This window comes from Pan troglodytes, chromosome 5, assembly GCF_028858775.2.
Source record: "Pan troglodytes isolate AG18354 chromosome 5, NHGRI_mPanTro3-v2.0_pri, whole genome shotgun sequence".
Taxonomy (NCBI): Eukaryota; Metazoa; Chordata; class Mammalia; order Primates; family Hominidae; genus Pan; species Pan troglodytes.
In genome coordinates this window covers 155,702,283-155,725,340 of record NC_072403.2, presented here as the reverse complement: position 1 = coordinate 155,725,340, position 23,058 = coordinate 155,702,283, and the positions used below count along the sequence as shown (strand labels likewise).

The 23,058-nt window shown below is 40.1% G+C and overlaps 1 protein-coding gene across 2 annotated transcripts; it reads right to left on the bottom strand.

The window, feature by feature from the left end:
- Positions 1-540: 540 nt before the first annotated feature.
- Positions 541-21,414, bottom strand: LTV1 (LTV1 ribosome biogenesis factor). Of its 2 annotated transcripts, none has more exons than XM_024356984.3 (11): positions 20,893-21,414; positions 19,755-19,886; positions 18,147-18,320; positions 14,153-14,240; positions 6,770-7,050; positions 6,346-6,601; positions 3,801-3,928; positions 2,106-2,245; positions 1,452-1,504; positions 1,062-1,262; positions 541-931 (listed from the first exon to the last, which is right to left on the bottom strand). In XM_024356984.3, coding segments are annotated over exons 5-11 (891 nt in total). In that variant the 5' UTR covers positions 6,772-7,050; positions 14,153-14,240; positions 18,147-18,320; positions 19,755-19,886; positions 20,893-21,414; the 3' UTR covers positions 541-820.
- Between the last annotated feature and the right edge of the window lie 1,644 nt (positions 21,415-23,058).

Here is a 23,058-nt window from a genome sequence, read left to right as displayed (position 1 = left end):
CTCATCAAAAACAGGGAAAGTTTTCAACGATGTATTTTAATCAAGTATGAATGGTTCCAAGCATTAACTAATGTTGAAAAGACAAACTCTCCAGTTTAAACTGAAATAAATATTTCTGATTTTGAACTAGGGACTCACTGAAGCCAAATAAGTTTTCTTATTTCCTTGACTATTCTGTTTCTGGCCTTCACTGTTCCTAAATCCCAAAAGCAAGTCATCCAGTAATATAACAGGAAATATGAATCTTAAGAACCTTAATATTCAGTTTTGCCACACTTTTGAAACAGTCCTTTGTATACAGCAAGGGAAAACTTAGCTTCCTAACAGTGGAACCTTCTCAGAAAAACTCATCTTACACTAAACAGAATAAAGTCAGCATTTCAAAATTGAGTTTAACCAGGCCACTTTTCTATTTACAGCAAATTAAACCATGTAATTCCTGAAAAGGCGTGGAGAGGATTCAAAGAAATATTTGAAAACATCTGCAAAAAACAACTATGACAACCATACAAATAAATGAATACACCAATTCCATTCACGTTATGAAGATATTTTCCTTTAATTTATCCAAACATTTCACATTCATGAAGTCATTTATTTCAGAGCAAATGTAAGCTTATAATATTAAAAATTAAAGTATTACAATATTTACAAGATGGTTGGCAGGGGACACTTACTAGTATAAAAATAATACAAATATTGTATTTTCCTCTTATCTGCCAGTAAAAATGGCAAACAGTTTTGTCTTTCTGAAGTTTCTAGTCAATAACCAAAGATGAGGAGCCCCTAATAAAGTGCCTTGCCCTGTATGCTCCACTGTCTATAGCTTTAGACCCTCAACATTCTTCTTCAAGTTCAGCAGCTCTTTTTCTTGCCTTCTTTTCTCCAGTTTAAATGCTAATTTGTTAGCTTTCTTCTCCACTCTTCGTTCCTGTTATAAGTACAAGAATATACTTGTATTATTCACATCTTTAAACTGATACAGACTGCTTTTACAAAATTCCCCTAATTTCCCCTCCACCAGCTCTTTGTAAATCTCACATTTGAAAAATATATTTTACCTTGCGCTCTTCTTTTATAGCTTGCTTTCTTGCTCTTTTATCTTCTTTGCTTTCATTTTTAGAACGTGGCTGAGTTGACACTTTAGGAAGATCACTGCCATTAATCATCTGTATTCTTTCAGTTTGCTTTGCTGTGAGTCCTTTCTTTGGTAAGACATTGAGAGGTATTCCTGTTTTAGAAGATATTCGAATTTGTTTGGGCTGAAATACAGATAAAATGGTACTAGAGTTACTTCTCATTCCTATTAAAAAATAGCTCATTAATGACATACTGTTGATGCTTTTTCTAATATCACTCTAGCCACAAAGATAAAAAGTTACTGTGCGAAAATGTGCACTCTATTTTTTATGCACTGCATCCTTCAAATAGCTCAGCACACTAGGACTTACCTTTGGTTGATACTTGATAAGCTGTGGATGGTTATATAAATTTGAGTATGTACCTAAACAAACAAATAAAAGTCATGTATCAGTAAGCATGTTTTCAGTTCCACAAAGCATTACTGAATTCCTACTATATTTCTGACCTCGTGTTTTCATAGTGCAAAATAACACTGGAGTCTCTGATCAATGTTTTATAAATTGCTTACAACTCAGTATTGGAATATTACTCTTTCCAAATAATTTTTCACGAATTTCCTAAAAGCCTAACTCTTATTAAAATATATGTATTTTTTCAAAGTTGATATATGTTTTTTTTTTAGACAGAGTTTTGCTCTTGTTGCCCAGGTTGGAGTGCAATGGCGTGATCTCGGCTCATTGCAACCTCTGCCTCCCAGGTTCAAGCTATTTTCCTGCCTCAGTCTCTCGAGCAGCTGGGATTACAGTTGCCTGCCACCATGCCTGGCTAATTTTTATATTTTTTAGTAGAGACGGGGTTTCACCATGTTGGCCAGGCTGGTCTTGAACTCCTGACATCAGGTGACCCACCCGCCTCGGCCTCCCAAAGTGCTGGGATTACTACAGGCGTGAGGCACCGCACCCAGCCTAAAGTTGATATACTTTAATACTTTAAAATTACTATCATAAAGTGAATATACTTACTACAAATAGATTCACAATCCCACTTCTCTTTGGCTTCTTCAAGGACTACAGTAATCATTTCTTCCTCCTCAGACTCATCAAGCTCATTCATTGGCAGGTCTTGATCCTCCAAGGGTTCAAGGGTATTCAATTTTACACAACTTTTAGACGAGTTTTTAAAAGTGAAGACCAAGAGGGGGAAAAATGACCTATTATTATACTATGTCACTAAAACTGCAATTTTTAGCTGTGGAAAAACCAATGTTTTAAATGCACATATTCCAGTGACCCATCCGTTATTTTCTGTCAAACTCTGTTCTACCCAGCCCTGCCTCTTCCCTCCAGTGAGTTTTGGACATTCACTCGGCTGATAGGAAGGTAACATCTAGCTGTGTCTTTCCAAGGCAGCTTCCTAAGAAAACAGGTTTTTAAAGCCTAAAAAAGCATAACTCATCTGTCTCTGCAAAGTATTCGAATATTTCACTCAAACTATATAGCTTCTTTTTCTGCTATGGGATCTATATATTATAGTGATCATGGAACATCAGACCTTTCTAGCTGATTTGAACACTTCATCAGTTTCTCTCAGAGAAGAGTCACCTTGATGTGGATGCTGATTTGCCAAAATAACTGGCTGGTCAGTTCTGCTAATCCAGCTGGAGAGACAAATTCTTGTCTTTCCACGAGATGTAAATACCTACTTCTCAGAACACCTGGCATTTCAGAAAGATGAAAAGAGCGTATGCTTGGAATAATTCTTCAGCCCAAAAGACTAGAAACACGATCTTATTTTCCAAGGGGAATGTGTCCCTTTATTTCTTTTTTTTTTTTTTGAGACAGAGTCTCGCCCTGTCACCCAGGCTGGAAGCAGTGGTGCTATCTCAGCTCACTGCAACCTCTGCCTTCCAGGTTCAAGTGATCCTGTCTCAGCCTCCCAAACAGCTGGGATTACAGGTGTACACCACCACGCCCAGCCTGTCCTTATATTTCACACCCTAATAATATTCATGCTTCTATCAAAACAAAACTTTTAAGCAAAATAAATAAAAGTAAAAAAAAAATTAAAAATTGGCCGGGCACAGTGGCTCAGACCTATAATCCCAGCACTTTGGGAGACGGAGGCAGGCATATTACATGAGGTCAACAGTTTGAGACCAGCCTGGCCAACATGGTGGAACCCCGTCTCCACTAAAAATACAAAAATTAGCTGGGCATGGCGGCATGCACCTGTAATCACATCTGCTCAGGAGGCTGAGGCAGGAGAATCACCTGAACCTGGGAGGCGGAGGTTGCAGGTGAGCTGAGATTGCACCACTGCATTCCAGCCTGGGCAACAGAGCAAGACTCCGTCTCAAAAAAAAAAAAAAAAAATTTAATAAACGAATACACATTCTACCATGACTCTTCTCCAGTCAAAGATACGGAGAAAGTGGCTCCTCGTATATTCCCATTACATTCTACTTCAGAACATTCAACACCAAAATGTAGGCAAAACAATGAGCTATACATGACCCAAGTTTATGGAAAATGTACCACTTTCTTTTTTCCGCCCTATCTTTTTTTTTCCCTTTTCTTTTTTCCTTTTTCATTTTCTCAATATGTATTTTGACTAGGTTAATTTTTTCCTCAATTCAGTTATACTATAGACCTTTCTTTGGAATTTTTTCTTTTTTTAAAAAAAAGAACAGCTAAACAAGGAAAGAAAAGTCACTATACTTCTCTGCCTTCTCTTTATAGTAGTCATTCAAAACTTCCTGTAAGCGATTGCTGTCCACTTGAATAGAACCTTCCAATTCTGCATTATCCAGAGCTCCAATTTCATCATCATCATATTGCTCATAAAACTTGAATATAAACAGAGAAAAGATACCATGAAAAGCAAATGTACTCAGTAAGACTACACACTTAAAAATTTTTTTACATTAACTTTATTCTTACACAATAGTTATTCAGGTACTATCACAATTACCATTAAAATATCAGTAGGGATTTAATGCAACAATAGGATGTGGAAGATATTTCTGCTCAGTACTTTAAGACTTACATTTAGCCTAAAAATAGGCTTCCATTTAACATGTAAATGAAAGGCATTATTCCACTCAGCTTGGAGAACAAAATGCTAGGCAGCACAGATTACGTCAGAACATTTTTGAAGATACTTTTTCTTTTTTTTAAGTATCTCACTGTCTCCCAGCCTGGAGTACAGTGGCGTGATCATAGTTCACTGCAGCCTCAAACTCTCAGGCTCAAGCAATCTTCCCACCTCAGCCTCTCAAGCAGCTGGGACCACAGGCACATGCCACCATACCAGGCCATTTTATTTATTTTTTTAAATAGAAACAGGGTCTGCACTGCCCAAGACAGTCTCAAACTCCTAGGCTCAAGTGATCCATCTGCTTCGGCCTCCCACAGTTCTGAGATTATAGGTACGAGACACTATGCCTAGACTAAAGATATTTTCATATTCCTTAGTTATGCAAACTAAAAGATTGTGCAACTGAAAATTCTCCTACTAATGTATATATTTGTTCTTGTTTAGACAATAATTACTATATTATGCAAATGGTGTTGACACTGTTAAGCTTTGACAAAGAGTAAATGGGGGGGATATATCTCCTGAAGAGTGAGATTTGTAGCAACAGTTTGTTTCTCCCTCAAGAGAAGAGGGAAAATAGTATTAGGTGAGAAGGTAGCAAGGTAAGAGCCTTTATTTTAGATTCACCTTGAAGGCAACTATTCCTTCATTCATTTATCATTTATGGACACTTTAAATTTCTATTACATGCCAAGACACCATTTTAGGCTTTTGGATGTATCCGTGAGCAAAATACAAAGAACTCTCTGCCCTCAGGGAATTCACATTCTAATCTGAGACAAATCTATATATAACATACATAATAAAGCACAACATTAGAGATGATGTTAGGAGGTGTTATGTGCTACAGAACAAACAACAGGATAGGTGGGATTAAAAACCTGTATAAACAGTCTATAGGTTGGGATTATAAACCCTGGAGCTAATCTGTTACAACAGAACCAAATAGAGTATATGAAAATACAAGCTTTCAAAAGTGTCTTATACTCTACTTCCATTCTATTCCTCAGTGTTAGTTATGTCTGAAAACACCAGATGAGAAATGGAAAGAAATGGAATTTTGATGTGCTCAATAAGGCCAATACTTCAGAAATATAGCATCTTATGGATTACTGTTGGAGAAATTCAGAATCAGGATGTCAGAATTCAAGGGGGAAAATAAGAACGTTTGATCAGCCAACTCCTTTTGACCTACACACGTTCTTTCCAGAATCAAAACTAGGGTGACTGGCCTCATAGAATACGTAAAGGGAAAACGACAATAACTAAGGTGCTTTTATGCTCTGTTTTAATAAAGAGATACGCTGTTTTCAACACTCAAAAGTTTTAGCTTTGGGTCCCAATCTCTCTTTTTAAAAAATAAAAAAAGAAAAATAACAAAAAAAAACAAGGCACACAGCAAGGCGCCTAACATCTACTTAGCTCGCGGGCGGATCAGCTGACTTGGCCAGAGGATGTTCCAGTTTCCAGATCAACCTCAACCCGCTCGGCTTCGTCAAGGTCCTCGAGTGGACTGCTTCTATCTTTAGACTCACCTTGAAGGAAACTATTCCTTCATTCATTTATCATTTATGGAACACTTTAAACTTCTACTACATGCCAAGACACCATTTTAGGCTTTCAGATGTATCGTGAGCAAAATATAAAAAACTCTCTGCCCTTGGGGGATTCACATTCTAATCTGAGACAAATCCATATATGACATACATAATAAAGAAGCACAACATTAGAGATGGTGAGGGTTTAAGGGCCACTTCTGGGGGTTTTAAGGGCCAAATAGAAACTCAAGTGAGTTGTCCTACCACAGTTACTGAGAATAAAACTATTACAGCTACTTTTGGTTATCCATTCGGGTTGAATGAGGCATCATTTGAGCCACCTCCTGGTGTAAGCGTGTGATGTAAATTGGAAAAGTCACATCCTCCTAAGCAATTACTCTTCTTCTGCACAGTTCTATGCTCCCTTTGCAGTCTTTGTGCTCCTGTACTGCACTGATACCCTTCTGCTTTATGCTGGCTACACGAACCTATAGCTGGATAGTTGTAAACTTCCTATGATTGACTTTGTGGTTGGTGAGCACTTCAACCTGGGCTAAAGCTGACAGGTATTAAAAAAAAAAAATTATCATAAGATAGTACTAAAGCATCCCTTATGTGGGGACCTTACCTTCTCAAACCTCTCATCATGTAGGGTCAGCTGTTCATTTCTCCTCATGACTGAGGAAGTCATCGAATACTCCGTGAAGCGACTCTTTGTTTCCTCACTCCAGAACAAGTGATCTGCTATAGCTCCGTGAGTTTTTCCGGGCACAGACATACGATCTTCATCTGACAATAGGCCTGCAGAGTCATAGTCATCATTGCTATCTCCCTTCTCATCATCCACATCTTCCCACTCGCTGTCATCTTCATTCTCAGATTTCCTAAAGTAAAGGTCATAAATTACCTACCAAAACAACTTAAAAAGTAACAGAACAAAACCACTTTACACAAGTAAAATTGGAAGGTATTTCAGGAAGGGTTCTTGTCTAGGCAGGAAGAGTGAGGGTGTTTGATCAATCTGGTTTGGTAGGAAAAGCAATGAATCTCACATTTTCTGCTCTAAAATACAGAAGTCTCAGATTAAATGCTCTTGAAGGTCTCTTCCAACTGTAACGTTCTATGGTTACCATCCCACTGAAGCAGTAACACTTAGGTCATCATCTCTGCTTTGAAACAAACCACACATACTGTATATCCATTCCCTCTTCCTCTCCTGTTGCCTTATTGGCCTGAAGAATAAAGTCATCCTCAAGCAGATTATCTGGATCATCAAAGTCAAAATCATCATCAAGAGCTGCAACAATGTCAGGATCAAAATCCAGTCGAGGTCCTAGAAGGAAAACAAAAATTGAGCAGTAATTCCCAAGATAGCAACAATTCATTCACTTAACTCACAATATAAGGACCTATGATAGCAAGAGTCTATTAATATATTGAGGATAAAAGAATGATTAAGAACTAAGTTCAGTCTAGTGAAGAATAAAGAATGAACACTCCAAGACAAAAAAAGGAAACAAAATGCTGCCTCAGCCCCAGTCAGGGGCTTATAAATAAAACTCCCATCTTCCTGGGACAGAGCACCTGGGGGAAGGGGCCGCTGTGGGCACAGCTTCAGCAGACTCAAACGTTCCTGCCTGCCGGCTCCGAAGAGAGCAGCGGATCTCCCGGCACAGTGCTCAAGCTCTGCTAAGGGACAGACTGCCTCCTCAAGTGGGTCCCTGACCCCTGTGCCTCCTGCCTAGGAGACACCTCCCATCAGGGGTCAATAGACACCTCATAGAGGAGAGCTCTGGTTGGCATCTGGCGGGTACCCCTCTGGGACAAAGCTTCCAGAGGAAGGAACAAGCAGCAATCTTTGCTGTTCTGCAGCCTCTGCTGGTGATACCCAGGCAAACAGGGACTGGAGTTGACCTCCAGCAAACTCCAGCAGACCTACAGCAGAGGGGTCTGACTGTTAGAAATAAACCTAACAGAAAGGAATAGCATCAACATCAACAAATAGGACGTCCACACAGAAACCCCATCCAAAGGTCACCAACAACAATGACCAAAGGTAGATAAATCCAAGAAGATGAGGAAAAACCAGCACAAAAAGGCTGAAATTTCCAAAAACCAGAATGCCTCTTCTCTTCAAAGGATCACAACTCCTCGCCGGCAAGGGAACAAAACTGGATGGAGAATGAGTTTGATGAATTTACAGAAGTACGCTTCAGAAGGTGGATAGTAACAAACTCCTTGGAGCTAAAGGAGCATGTTCTAACCCAACGCAAGGAAGCTAAAAACCTTGAAAAAAGGTTAGAGGAATTGCTAACTAGAATTACCAGTTTAGAGAAGAACATAAATGACCTGATGGAGCTGAAAAACACAGCAAGGGAACTTTGTGAAGCATACACAAGTATCAATAGCCGAATTGATCAAGTGGAAGAAAGGACATCAGCGATTGAAGATCAACTTAATGAAATAAAGCGTGAAGACAAGATTAGAGAAAAAAGAATGAAAAGGAATGAACAAAGCCTCTAAGAAATATGGGACTATGTGAAAAGACCAAATCTCTATGTTTGATTGGTGTACCTGAAAGTGATAGGGAGAATGGAACCAAGTTGAAAAACACTCTTCAGGATATCATCCAGGAGAACTTACCCAACCTAGCAAGAGAGGCCAACATTCAAATTCAGGAAACATAGAGAACACCACAAAGATACTCCTCGAGAAGAGCAACCCCAAGACACATAATCGTCAGATTCACGAAGGTTGAAATGAAGAAAAAAATGTTAAGGGCAGCCAGAGAGAAAGGTCGGGTTACCCACAAAGAGAAGCCCATCAGACTAACAGTGGATCTCTCAGCAGAAACCGTACAAGCCAGAAGAAAGTGGGGGCCAATACTCAACATCCTTAAAGTAAAGAATTTTCAGCTTAGAATCTCATATCCAGCCAAATTAAGTTTTGTAAGTGAAGGAGAAATAAAATCCTTTCCAGATAAGCAAATGCTGAGAGATTTTGTCACCACCAGGCCTGCATTACAAGAGCTCCTGAAGGAAGCACTAAATATGGAAAGGAAAAACTGGTACCAGCCACTGCAAAACATACCAAACAGTAAAGACCATCGATACTAAGAAGAAACTGCATAAACTAATGGGCAAAATAACCAGCTAGCATCAAAATGACAGAATCAAACTAACACATTACAATATTAACCTTAAATGTAAATGGGATAAAAGCCCCAATTAAAAGACACAGATTGGCAAATTGGATAAAGAGTCAAGACCCATCAGTGTGCTGTATTCAGGAGACCTATCTCATGTGCAAAGACGCACACAGACTCAAAATAAAGGAATGGAGGATATTTACCAAGCAAATGGAAAGGAAAAACAGCAAGTGTTGCAATCCTAGTCTCTGATAAAACAGACTTTAAACCAACAAAGATCAAAGAACACAAAGAAGGGCATTACATAATAGTAAAGGGAACAATGCAACAAGAAGAGCTAACTACCCTAAATATATATGCACCTAATACAGGAGCACCCAGATTCATAAAGCAAGTTCTAAGAGACCTACAAAGAGACTTAGACTCCCACACAATAATAATGGGAGACTTTAACACCCCACTGTCAATATTAGACAGATCAACGAGACAGAAAATTCACAAGGATCTTCAGGACTTGAACTCAGCCCTGGACCAAGCAGACCTAATAGACAGTGATGTAACTCTCCACCCCAAATCAACAGAATATACATTCTTCTCAGCACCACATTGCACTTATCCTAAAATTGACCACATAATTGGAAGTAAAACACTCCTCAGCAAATGCAAAAGAATGGCAATCATAACAAACAGTCTCTCAGACCACACTGCAATCAAATTAGAACTCAGGATTAAGAAATCCACTCAAAAATGCACAACTACTTGGAAACTGAACAACCTGCTCCTGAATGCCTACTGGGTAAATAACAAAAATAAGGTAGAAATAAATAAGTTCTTTGAAACCAATGAGAAAAAAGACACAACATACCAGAATCTCTGGGACACAGCTAAAGCAGTGTTTAAGGGGAAATTTATAGCACTAAATTCCCACAGGAGAAAGCAGGAAAGATCTAAAATCGACACCCTAACATCACAATTACAAGAAGTAGAGAAACAAGAGCAAACAAATGCAAAACCTAGTAGAAGACAAGACATAACTAAAACACAGCAGAACTGAAGGAGATAGAGACACGAAAACCCTTCAAAAAAACCAATGAATCCAGGAGCTAGTTTTTTGAAAAGATTAACAAAATAGATAGACTGCTAGCCAGACTAATAAAGAAGAAAAGAGAGAAGAATCAAATAGACACAATAAAAAATGATAAAGGGGATATCACCACCGATCCCACAGAAATACAAATTACCATCAGAGAATACTATAAACACCTCTATGCAAATAAACTAGAAAATCTAGAAGAAATGGATAAATTCCTGGACACATACACCCTCCTAAGGCTAAATCAGGAGGAAGTGGAATCCCTGAATAGACCAATAACATGTTCTGAAATAGAGGCAGCAATAGCCTACCAACCAAAAGAGAAGCCCAGGACCAGACAGATTCACAGCCAAATTCTACCAGAGGTACAGAGAGGAGCTGATACCATTCCTTCTGAAACTCTTCCAAACAATAGAAAAAGAGGGACTCCTCTCTAACGCATTTTATGAGGCCAGCATCATCCTGATACCAAAACCTGGCAGAGACACAACAAAAAAAGAAAATTTCAGGCCAATATCCCTGATGAACATCAATGCGAAAATCGTCAATAAAAAACTGGCAAAACAAATCCAGCAGTGCATCAAAAAGCTTATTCACCACAATCAAGTTGGCTTCATCCCTGGGATGCAAGGCTGGTTCAACGTAATCCATTACATAAACAGAACCAATGACAAAAACCACATGATTATCTCAATAGATGCAGAAAAGGCCTTTGATAAAATTCAACACCCCTTCATGCTAAAAACTCTCAATAAACTAGGTATTGATGGAACATATCTCAAAATAATAAGAGCTATTTATGACAAACCCTCAGCCAATATCATACTGAATGGGCAAAAGCTGGAAGCATTCCCTTTGAAAACTGGCACAAGACAAGGATGCCCTCTCTCACCAATCCTATTCAACACAGTATTGGAAGTTCTGGCCAGGGCAATCAGGCAAGAGAAAGAAATAAAGGGTATTCCAATAGGAAGAGAGGAAGTCAAATTGTCTCTGTTTGCAGATAACATCACTGTCTATTTAGAAAACCCCATCATCTCAGCCCAAAATCTCCTTAAGCTGATAAGCAACTTCAGCAAAGTCTCAGGATACAAAATCAATGTGCAAAAATCACAAGCATTCCTATATACCAATAATAGACAAACAGAGAGCCAAATCGTGAGTGAACTCCCATTCACAATTGCTACAAAGAGAATAAAATACCTAGGAATCCAACTTACAAGGGATGTGAAGGACCTCTTCAAGGAGAACTACAAACCACTGCTCAAAGAAATCAGAGGGGACACAAACAAATGGAAAAACATTCCATGCTCATAGATAGGAAGAATCAATATCATAAAAATGGCCATACTGCCCAAAGTAATTCACAAGATAATCCTAAGCAGAAAGAACAAAGCTGGAGGCATCACACTACCTGACTTCAAACTATACTACATGGCTACAGTAATCAAAACAGCATGGTACTGGTACCAAAACAGATATATAGACCAATGGAACAGAACAGAGGCCTCAGAAATAACACCACACATCTACAGCCATCTGATCTTTGACAATCCTAACAAAAACAAGCAATGGGGAAAGGATTCCGTATTTAATAAATGGCATTGGGAAAACTGGCTAGCCATATGCAGAAAACTGAAATTGGACCCCTTCTTTACACCTTATACAAAAATTAACTCAAGATGGATTAAAGACTTCAACATAAGACCTAAAACCATAAAAACTCTAGAAGAAAACCTAAGCAATACCATTCAGGATATAGGCATGGGCAAAGACTTCTTGACTAAAACATCAAAAGCAATGGCAACAAAAGCCAAAATTGACAAATGGGATCTAATTAAATTAAAGAGCTTCTGCAGAGCAAAAGAAACTATCATCAGAGTCAACAGGCAACCCACACAATGGGAGAAAATTTTTGCAATCAATCCATCTGACAAAGGGCTAATATCCAGAATCTACAAAGAACTTAAATTTACAAGAAAAAAACAAACAACCCCATTGAAAAGTGGGCAAAAGATAGGAACAGATATTTCTCAAATGAAGACATTTATGCAGCCAACAAACATGAAAAAAAGCTCATCATCACTGGTCATTATAGAAATGCAAATTAAAACCACAATGAGAAACTATCTCACGCCAGTTAGAATGGCAATCATTAAAAAGTCAGGAAACGACAGATTCTGGAGAGGATGTGGAGAAATAGGAACGCTTTTATGTTGTTGTTGGGAGTGTAAATTAGTTCAACCATTGTGGAAGACAGTGTGGCGATTCCTCAAGGATCTAGAACCAGAAATACCATTTGACCCAGCCATCCCATTACTGGGTATATACCCAAAGGATAATAAATCATTCTACTATAAAGACACATGCACACGTAGGTTTATTGTAGCACTGTTCACAATAGCAAAGACTTGGAACCAACTTAAATGCCCATCAATGATAGACTGGATAAAGAGAATGTGGCACATATACACCATGGAATACTATGCAGCCATAAAAAAGGACACGTTCATGTCCTCTGCAGGGACATGGATGAAGCTGGAAACCATCACTCTCAGCAAACTAACACAGGAACAGAAAACCAAACACCGCATGTTCTCACTCATAAGTGGGAGTTGAACAATGAGAACACATGGACACAGGGAGGGGAACATCACACACTGGGGCCTGTTGGGGGATGGGGGCCTAGGGGAGGGATAGCATTAGGAGAAATGCCTAATGTAGATGATGGGTTGATGGGTGCAGCAAACCACCATGACATGTATACCTACATAACAAACCTGCACATTCTGCACATATATCCCAGGACTTAAAGTATAATTAAAAAAAAAATGAAAAAAGAAATGATGCTTCTCCTTTTAATATCCACTGGTAAAAATAATGTTCCATTAAACATCTATAATGTTTAACTTTGTCTAGCATAATTCAAAGCTTTTGTCTGCAAGAAGAAACTGGGCTTTAAATTCACCTATTAAAAATAACTCAAATGAACAATTTTTAGACTGTTATACTTTCAGTATTTTCTGACTTTGAGATTTTAATAAATACCTACCTGTTTCTTCAGATATGTTCTTCCATCTATAAATATACTAGGGCTGACTCTGGGCACACTGCTTAGGACTTAGCCCTGCTCCACAAGGAGCAGAAAATGAAAACAAAAAACTCAAGTTCATGAAAAACTTTCAACTCCAAATTTATCATCTGACATGGCCTCCAACACCCTCTGCTACATGGCCATTACTTAACCCTCCGGCCTCATTTCTTTTTAATCCATACCCTTCCTTCTGGGCAGGCTAAAATGTGTATAGTTACCTATATTCACGTTCTCTTGCCTTAGGACATACAGTCCTCTGTCTGGAACATCCTCTGGTCCCCACCCCTTCCCCTCCTTCTTCCACCTACCTAACTTTTACTTAAGAAACAAACTAGATATCACCTTCTTTAGAAAGCCTTGCCCAACCTTGTGAGGCTGGGTTTGGTGCTACTCACCCCACTATTAATATCCATCTATACCGTAATTTATCATTTATTGTTTATTTTTCCCAAATGAGGTAAATTCTTGGGTCAGAGACTATGCTTTATTCTGTTTTAACCCAAGGCCCTGCCACACAGACAGTGGCAACTCAAAAATCTGTAGAATAAATTAATTAATGAATGCCACAGGACAGGTGTTAGTTAATAATTAAGGCAACTTAGGAGAAAATACCAACACCACTTCTGTGGACTTTTGTGTTTGTTCTGAAATACAGTGTTGGTACTACAAATTAAAAATAAAAAATTTCCCCCAATATATGTGTAGATGGCAAAATGAACTTCCATAAAAATACCTGTATGCTCTGGGGAGAAATTCTGAAAAACAGATTATTTTTCAAAATTACACTACAAGGAATGAATAATTAATACCACTATCTTTGCAAGAGGTTATGTGAAGGTTACAATTCTCCTCACTAGATTACCAAGAATAGTTTCCCCACTTTCCTCTCCAAACAGGAACTCAAAAGATATAAAGATTTGATGGTAGGAATACAAAAATACAAAGATCACATTCATCCCTTCCTAATAATCCCTGATCTGAATTCCAGACATATCTCAATTGTTTCAATACTTTACTGGGGATAGAAAAATCCTACATCATTTCTTTATGTTTTGCAAAATACATTTATCCATATGAAAAGATAAAGCAATTAAAAATACCTGAAACTGGAGCTGCTTTATTTAACAATCCAACATCTTCCTCAAACTCTGAAGCAAACACTGATGAAGGCAACTTAATTCCAGTGCTCTTGAAAAAGAAATTGCACAATGGTTAGGTTTATTTGGAAATTCTTCTTAACTAGTGTACTGGGTTGAAGTCCCCCCCAAATCAATGTCCATCTAGAACCTTAGACTGACCATATTTGAAATAGGGTCCTCTCAACTATAATAAGATGAGGTCTTACTGGACCATGGTCCTATAACGAGACCGCATGAAGACAGAGACTCACAGGGGAGAATGCCATGTGCAGATGACAGCAGACTGGAGTGAGGCCTCTATAAGGCAAGGAATTCCAAGGAATGATCACCGGTAACCTTTGGAAGTTAGGAATGAGCCATTCAACAGCCTCTTCCTCTAAGCCCCCAAGAAAAAACCCAAACCTGCTGATACCTTCATCTCAAACTTCTGACCTCCAGAACCATGAAGGAAGAAATTTCTGTTGTTTTAAGTCACCTAGTTTGTGGTAATTTGTTACTGCAGTCCTAGGAAACTATTACAACTACATTCTGTGTTCTCTCACCTGTGCTCCAGGTTGTATATATGTTAAACATGTATATTCCATCATAAACCCAAAAGTAACTCTCTATAATACATCACAATGCCTTCTCTAGCAAATTATTCCATTTATCCCTCAGATCCCATGAGGTATCACCATGTTTTACCAAAAGAACGAAAACTAGGAAAGTGTAAATGGCCCACCTGCCTGAGAATGATCAGTAAGTAAGATTCTGGGATTCAAATCCCAGAGTTTCTTAACTCCACTTGCCTGAAATTTCAAAACAAAATTAAACTTTTTCCTCTTAAACTAGAGATAATGTCCTAATCTCTAGTAATGGCACAGCCCTTGTATGAATTGGCAATCTTAAATCCTCGGGTGGTTATAAATCATTTTGCTCTGTCCTATGTCCCCTTGAAATCTCTTACATACAGTGATTTCACTCTATTCTTTGGGGCATCACCTCATTTATAGTTAACCAAAACATAAATGACTGCAACCGCTCATATAGCTAGTCTATATCTACTACAACCTTCATACCCATGGCAAGATTAAGCTCCTTTAATAGTTTTTCATGTGACCTTCTTGAGTTTCTGACAGGTCTCAATTTTTCACTCTGTATTTAAGGCCCTGGTTCTCAAGGACCTATAAAATCAAGGCCTACTCTGTGTATCCAAATTTCTCAGTTATTCTATATGACCATGCAAATCAAGTTCATTCCTCAGTCATGTAATAATGCAAAACACTTTACTTGGCATGCATGTGCCTGACATGGAACCACAGTGCTCACTGTCTCGGCAGTCTGACTGAAAATGTTCCTTCTCCTGTCAACAGTACCCACTGCTTGGTGGCCAGCTCGGTTCCTACCCTCCGACATGAAGCCCTTTCTGATCACTGTCCTAGAACTTCCCTTTGTGTGAACTTCCCGCCTTCTTCACACGCTGCAATCTACTTAAACATGTGCTTGGTAGCCTACATTCTCTGACTGGTTCTTATGCTTGTTTCCTCTCCTTGACCAAACAGTTCATAACGTGAGGACAACCGCCATGTGTTATTTATCTCTGTGCACCTCACCACCTGCCCTATCCTCAGCCCAGGAGGAGGCACAAAGCTGGAATGTGCATCCTCATTGGCTCACTGAGAAAGCTCTCTGAATTGGAAGCCTCTGAGGAGCATGAGTAAAGGCTACATATGGCAGTGTACATACAGCAAGATGTTATGGCTTCCAAAATGAGTTTCTCAGTAGCACAAACATGGGCAAAGATGTTATTTTGCTGTAGAGTATATTTTTAAGAAAACAGCTTTACTAAGACATCATTCACATACAATTCACCTAAAGTGTACAATTTAATGTTTTTTAAGGATATTACATTATTAATTACTTAAAATTGTAGTAAAATCTACATAGTCTTTTAGGTTTTTAAAAAGGTACCTTTGTGATATTTATCCTTAGAAGTTTGGGGTTAAACACAAGGTCAGTTTGTGTTAAATGAATTTACCTTTGTGAGATATTTTTCAAATCTTGAAAAGTAGTCAATCACATACACGATTAAGAGTTTAAAGAGAAACTACTCTGTTTTTAGAGGAGTGCTGTGTTTTCACTGGTTGCAGTAGTTCTCAACTACATGACATTTGCCCAGCTACTTTCCACAACAGCACCACCCTCTTTCTTTCATGTCAAAATCAGGGCCTGCTCAAGCATCAATCATTTCTATACTGCCTTTTTACACTGTCTTACACTGTTTCCAGGGGTTATTCATTATTTCTAATCTACTCGAATTTGGTGGTGTGTTACAAATTAAAGTAAAAAAAGTATATGGGACTAATCCATATTTTTTCATAGCTCTTCAGAAAACCAACCACACTTCTGTTTTTAAATACAATTCAGCTGTCCCTGCAAAGGTCACTGAAGTGTCCATTTAAGAGCCTTATCCTGTTAAAAAGCCAATTAGTGATTGCTTTTACTCAAAATGAATTAAGGATTAAAAGTTAGTCTTGTACGACCGGGCGCGGTGGCTCACGCCTGTAATCCCAGCACTTTGGGAGGCCAAGGCAGGCAGATCACCTGAAGTCGGGAGTTCAAGACCAGCCTGACCAACACGGAGAAAACCCGGCTCTACTAAAAATACAAAATTAGCCGGGCACAGTGCCACATGCCTGCAATCTCAGCTTCTACGGAGGCTGAGGCAGGAGAATCGCTTGAACCCGGGAGGCGGAGGTTGCGGTGAGCCAAGATCGTGCCATTGCACTCCAGCCTGGGCAACAGGAGCAAAACTCCGTCTCAACAACAATAACAACAACAACAAAAGTTAGTCTTGTACTGGTCAATACAAGCCAGGCAAGACTTTACTAAGAATTTTCTCCCTTAGATAAACAAGTTGAGCCACTAAGGAACCCCTTCTCTCCTTCAATAGGTTATAGAAGCAAGTAAGCCAATAAGTCCCTACTACCAATAAAGCCTTGAGGAAGAAGGAATAAAGAAGTTGGTTCTCTATGACAGAGATGTGGTGGGATTTGGGGCGTTACAAAAGAGCCACAACCTACTTAGTGAACGAGCAGCTGCAGTTATTACCTTTCTTTGGGATGGTATCCTGAAACCTAACCTTTCTGAGTCTCCTTAAGCAACAAGCTATTGCCTATAAGAACTACAATCACATCTTCCCCAAGGAAAGGAATGCCTAGACCATGACAGAATTGGGGAATGAGGAGCAGGGTAAACTGGTGCCCTTTCTATCTCTTACCTTTTGCTTATAAACCTAATGAATGTCTCCTTTTTTTAAAGTGCTAGGTGATATAAAAGTTTCCCACAGGAAAATTTACTCTACATCAAATTAAAAATAAGGTCACGGAGGCATACAACATGGGCATTCTTAACATAAACAGGGGAGAAAACAGAACTTAAACTAACAGCACTAATTTCATATAAACACGTACTATCATTTGTCCTGAAAGAGAAGGTATTAAAGTGGACCGAACATTTGTTTACAAGACAGGAATGTTATTATCATCCACTCATTCTGTTCGCTTATGAGTAGCCTGCAGCTTTTACAAAAGTGTTAAAGATCTGAATATTCCACAAAAGTTAAGTCCTATCTTAGAACAAGAGTTTATGATCCTGAAAACAGTTATGTTGTTAACATGTGGAATGTCAGCTGCTTTTCTCCTATTGAAAAGTGCTGTCTAACGTGGCCATGTCTATCAATCAAAAGTTCTGAACCTATAAAAAGGCTGTTACTGTTGACACCTGCCACCAGAGAAGACGTGACCTATTCTCTCCTGATGGTATACACATGCATACACATATATAATTTTAAGTGGAGGCCTGGTCTATCTTTGTGCTCTTCATACGGACACCATTTCTTGCCCCAAACAGATATCTTGATTCAAAAATGATTTCTTCACCTCACTCCTACAATTAAATTGCTGAAAAGCCTTACTGGAATTACTAGCGTTTCTTCTTTCTCCTCTCTCCTGTTGTGTGCACTGAAGGTACTTGAGGGAATAAGCTCTGAAGGCCCAGATGGTTCCTTCAGGTGCTGCAGGTAGTCATAGTCGTCATCAAAGAACACTCCATACTTCCTCTGTTCTGCTCGCCTTTCTTCATTGTCTATCTATAAACGAAATGGAATTAGTACTTTCTTCACTATCTATAAACAAAATGGAATCAGTAAGCCTTCCAAGGATAAGGCATGGGAATATTACAATGAGTACAGCTTTCCAAGTAGGAGGCAGATGGCACATGAACATTTTGGCTGATGGGAAAAAGACAAAGAATTCTTGACAAACAGGAAATGTACAGCTTCAAAACCAGAGTGCTACGTAACATTCAAATGGAATGAAAACATTCATGCTTTTAAAAGGGCAATAAAAATAAATAACAATTGCTCCTTCCACTAGACATTTCTGTGCAACATTTTGAGTCAAGAAACAAACATACAATTTATTTTATCATCTATTTGGAGGGTTATAAGAAAAGACCTGGGGGGCCAGGTGCAGTGGCTCATGCCTATAATCCCAGCACTTTGGGATGCTGAAGTAGGAGGATCACTTGAGCCTTGGAGTTCAAGACCAGCCTGGGCAAAATAGTGAGACCTCGTTTCTACAAAATAATTTTAAAAATTAGCCAGGCCAGGTGGCGTGTGCCTGTAGTACCGGCTACTCTGGAGGCTAAGGTGGGAGGATCGCTTGAGCCCAAGAGGTAGAAGTTGCAGTGAGCTGAGATGGAGCCACTTTGCATGCCAGCCTGGGCAACAGAGATTTGGGCGCCTTGAAAGGTAAGTACAATTTCTTGTATTTATATGCAAAAAAACCCTTCTCAACATACAACAAAACTGGCTTTACTGAAAAGCTAAACATGGCCCATGTCCCCCAGTACTCTGTTTCCCAACACTCTGTTTCATAATATCTACACTTAATAAGTGTCGTGTAACATTAAGAGTCTTAATAAGTAGAGTCTAACATTAAGTCAATCTTTTCCAGGCTCCCTTGCAAAGTTCCCTGAGCTAACCAAGGAGCTCAGATATTTTACATTTCCTAAGATGAGCAACCAGGAGGCAAAATGCAGTTTGCGGTTATGAAACGGCAGGATCTTAGAGAAAGCACAGTTTGAGCATATATCGGTGCCCTAAATAACATCATGCCACATTGTAGCTGGTGCTTTGGTAAATATTTACCATTATTCTACAAGATTTGCTCGTTTAAACATCTCAAATAAAGATCTTTGTCTTCCCAATCAAAATAATGTGAATGATGTAAAAATCACCAATTGTACTGAAAATTAACTTATAGATTATTTCCCAGAATATCAGTTATCTGAGAATAACAGCTGGCTAACAATTTATTAAAAACTATTAACATAGCAAGGCGTGGTGGCTCATGCCTGTAATCCCAGCACTTCTGGAGGCCAAGCTGGGAGGACTGCTTAAGTCCAGGAGTTCGAGACCAGCCTGGGCAACATGCTAAGACTCTATTTATTTAAAAAAAAAAAAAAGAAAAAAAAAACTATTGTCTACCTACAAACTGACTGGCTAAAGAACAGGACCTACTTTTTGTGTGGGCAACAGAACCCTCTGGGGTGCAGTCTCATCTGCTGCTAAAGGATCTCGTTGGCTCCGGTGGACCAAGTGAAAAGACACAGCTTTCTTCTTCTCTATAAAGGGCTTTTTCTTCCTGTGAGGCTTCAAAGGAACAAAATCACAACAATTAATTAAAACAGAACAAAAAGACGGAGAATAATTCCATAGTCCACACATGCATCTTTAGTAGTCATGTTAAAGATACTTTTTAAAAATCTACACTTCTAGGGCAGGCAACATCAGCTGTGTTCTGCAGAATCCATACTTAACCTTCCTTCAACAAACATTCCTTGAGCATCTACTTTGTGCCAGACCTTGTTATGGGAACTGAGAATACAGAAGTGGGAAAGTCAGATAAAAGTCCCTGTTCTTAGCAAGAAAATCAAGATAATTTCCGGTGAAGAAAATATAAGACAGTGACGTGAAAATGCCTTAAAAGCTACTTTACACTGGCTGCTCAGGGAAGGCCCCTGGCCGACTGAACTAGAATGACAAGAAGCCTGCCACAACATAATCTGGAGTAGACAGCTCCACACAGAGCATCTACCAACCAGTAAATAAAATCACGACACAAACAGCTAAAGTTTAATAAGATCCATCACCTCTTTCTACATTCTTACTTCGCTATTCAATTTTAATTCTCTAAACTGGGAAACCAATTAAGTGGCTTTACTTTGGGCACAACCTTATGCTCTCCCACAAGTTCCCTTTCTCAGAGGAAACAGACAGGCAGACACCTGCCACTCCAACGCTGAGGGAGACCAGCAGCTCCCTCTGCTCGACCCCAAGAAGCACAGGGTTGCGCGTTTGTGTCGGCAGTCACCAGCTTTTAGTTAACCGAAAGCACGCAGGGCTGCAGGCTCCCAGGGATAAAACAAAAAGGCCATTCTCCTCTCCGGGCCACATCCCAGGGAGGCTCGGCGGTGGGAGACTGTAACTTGCAAAGAATGCCCAGGGTGGTGACGGTGGCCCATTTCGGGGTACCGTGCCGCAAGCAGCCTCTGGCATGACCCAGACCCAGGCCGCAGTAGCCAAGGTATTACCGGAAGCAGCCTGGCCTCTGCAAAACCACAGCGCTCGGCCGCCGAAACAAGCAAGGCTTGCTCACCATGCTGCAGCCGCGCGGCGCTCACCCCCAACAGGGGCGACGATGACACCCTCGAAGTCCGGCGGGGAGACCAAGATCCAGCTGAAGGCCGCTTCTGTAGGCCTCACCACACGTGCAGCCCCAGGACCCGGCGATAACGTCACCCAGCCGGCCGTGGAAACGGACCAATCGCCGAGGAGCTGATGGGTCGCGACCGGAAGTTACATAGGCTTGCTGCGTCTCCACGATCGCGAGAAGCCACCGGGAGGTGGGGCTAGCTCGGCTCCCACCCCTGGGCGGGCTGTACTTTTCCGGCTTTTAGTCTCCCGCCGGGCAAAGGGAATCGTGGGGGTCCTTAACGTTGAGGCGCCACAGAGGGGTTTCTGCTTGTGGACGAACCTTTTATAGCTCCCTCTACGGAGACCAGAGGGGACGAATCTAGCATCCCCCTTGACTTGTGTCCCTTACCTATTCCCAACCATAAAAAACAAAGCCGCGGACACGGAAGGGAGGCGACCACCCCGCTGGGGTGCTGGGGTCGCCAAGTTTCAGGTTCCCTCTCCGGGTGGGGGCGGAGTCGGTTGCCGTAGCAACGGAGGCTGGGGCCTTGCCTTTATAGACTGCATCAGACTTGATCAGGTTATATTTTCCACTGTTTCATGAACTGCTTTCATCTGCCCTGTTAACCAAACCCCCGAGACTCTGTTAACTGTAGAGGCATTTGAACTAATAAAATATATTCAGAATCTCTGGTGTTTGAATGTTAACTTTCTCCCCCTGTTTAAACAAATAGGCTATAAGCACACATTCTTAGGAAGATTTCAGGCCGGTGTTGGCGTACTCACATAGCTTTTCTTGGACGAAAGTGTGTGGTAAATGCAATCACTTTCATCAGCAGACCTTTTTTTCAAATTTCTTTCCCCCACTTCCCAGTTTCTGGTGACCTCTCAATGAATGAGTTACCTTGGATTGTGTCTTTATGCCGTAGGCATTATCACTGTAAGTATTTGTGGAGTATTATTCTTTTATTACAATAAAAATTATAGAAATAGGCCAGGCGCGGTGGCTCATGCCTGTCATCCCAGCACTTTGGGAGGCCGAAGCGGGTGGATCACCTGAGGTCAGGAGTTCAAGACCAGACTAGCCAACGTGGTGAAACCCCGTCTCTACTAAAAATACAAAACTTAGCCAGGTGTGATGGCAGGTGCCTGTAATCCCAACTACTTGGGAGGTTGAGGCAGGAGAATAGCTTGAACCCGGGAGGCAGAGGTTGCAGTGAGCTGAGATCATGCCATTGCACTCCAGCCTGGGCGACAAGAGCGAAACTCTGTCTCAAAAATATATATATATAGAAATAATTTAGGTTAGGACCATAAAACTTGTCTTAGGATATTGCTTTGTAACAGAGATAATACATAGCACTCCTATGTGCCAGAGATTCGTTGTTATTATTCGTTATATAGAATTAAAAGATCCAAGGGGGCAGTTTTCATTTCCTTTCAATCAGTTGTACTTACTGCTGTATCATCAGGGGCCTGACGCATGGGGCATATATGCTCAGTAAGTATTTATTTAAATGAATTAATGTTCTGGCACTTTATCTGAATCATCTCATTTCATCCTCACTGCAACACTATGAAAGAGACGCAATTATCTTCAGCATCTTACAAATCCTAAAAATGAGGCAAGAGAAATACAAATTAAGTACTAAGCCCCCCAGGTGACTGAACGGACTCCCTTTTGGCCAAGGGGACCCAGAGTAACCTTGAAAACTGAGTTCTTGCTTTGCCTTGTTATATCCCCTCCCTCACTAACCAGGATCAGGCTTTCTTCCCTAAGGGATAAATAGAAACCATCCCTTTCAAAAGACTCCACCACTGATATCAGCCTGTTGCTGCCTTCCCTTTTTTGCCTAACAGACTACCCACTATGGAATGGTTCTGGCCAATCTACGGAGCAGGCACAGTAAGGGTTTTATTGGCCTCTACTTCACCTTTTGACATCAGAGGCTGAAAACTCTTCAGATCATGCTGATGCCCCATTGTTTGTACCTAGGACCCATGAAGGGGCAATGAAGCTCAATTGCACATGTACATGTTTCTCCTTTCATAAATATTCATGATTCCTCCTATAGCTTATTAAATATGTATATTCTACCACCCTGCTCCCTTTCACTTTGTCCCTCCC

What these genes read in the sequence shown, in the direction of transcription:
- LTV1 (XM_024356984.3), bottom strand. An exon ending in ATGATGAGAGGTTTGAGAAG is followed by an intron (nt 3,929 to 6,345) that starts GTAAGGTCCCCA and finishes TTTATATTCAAG; the next exon opens with TTTTATGAGCAATATGATGA. An exon ending in GGATTGTGAATCTATTTGTA is followed by an intron (nt 1,505 to 2,105) that starts GTAAGTATATTC and finishes TTGTTTGTTTAG; the next exon opens with GTACATACTCAAATTTATAT.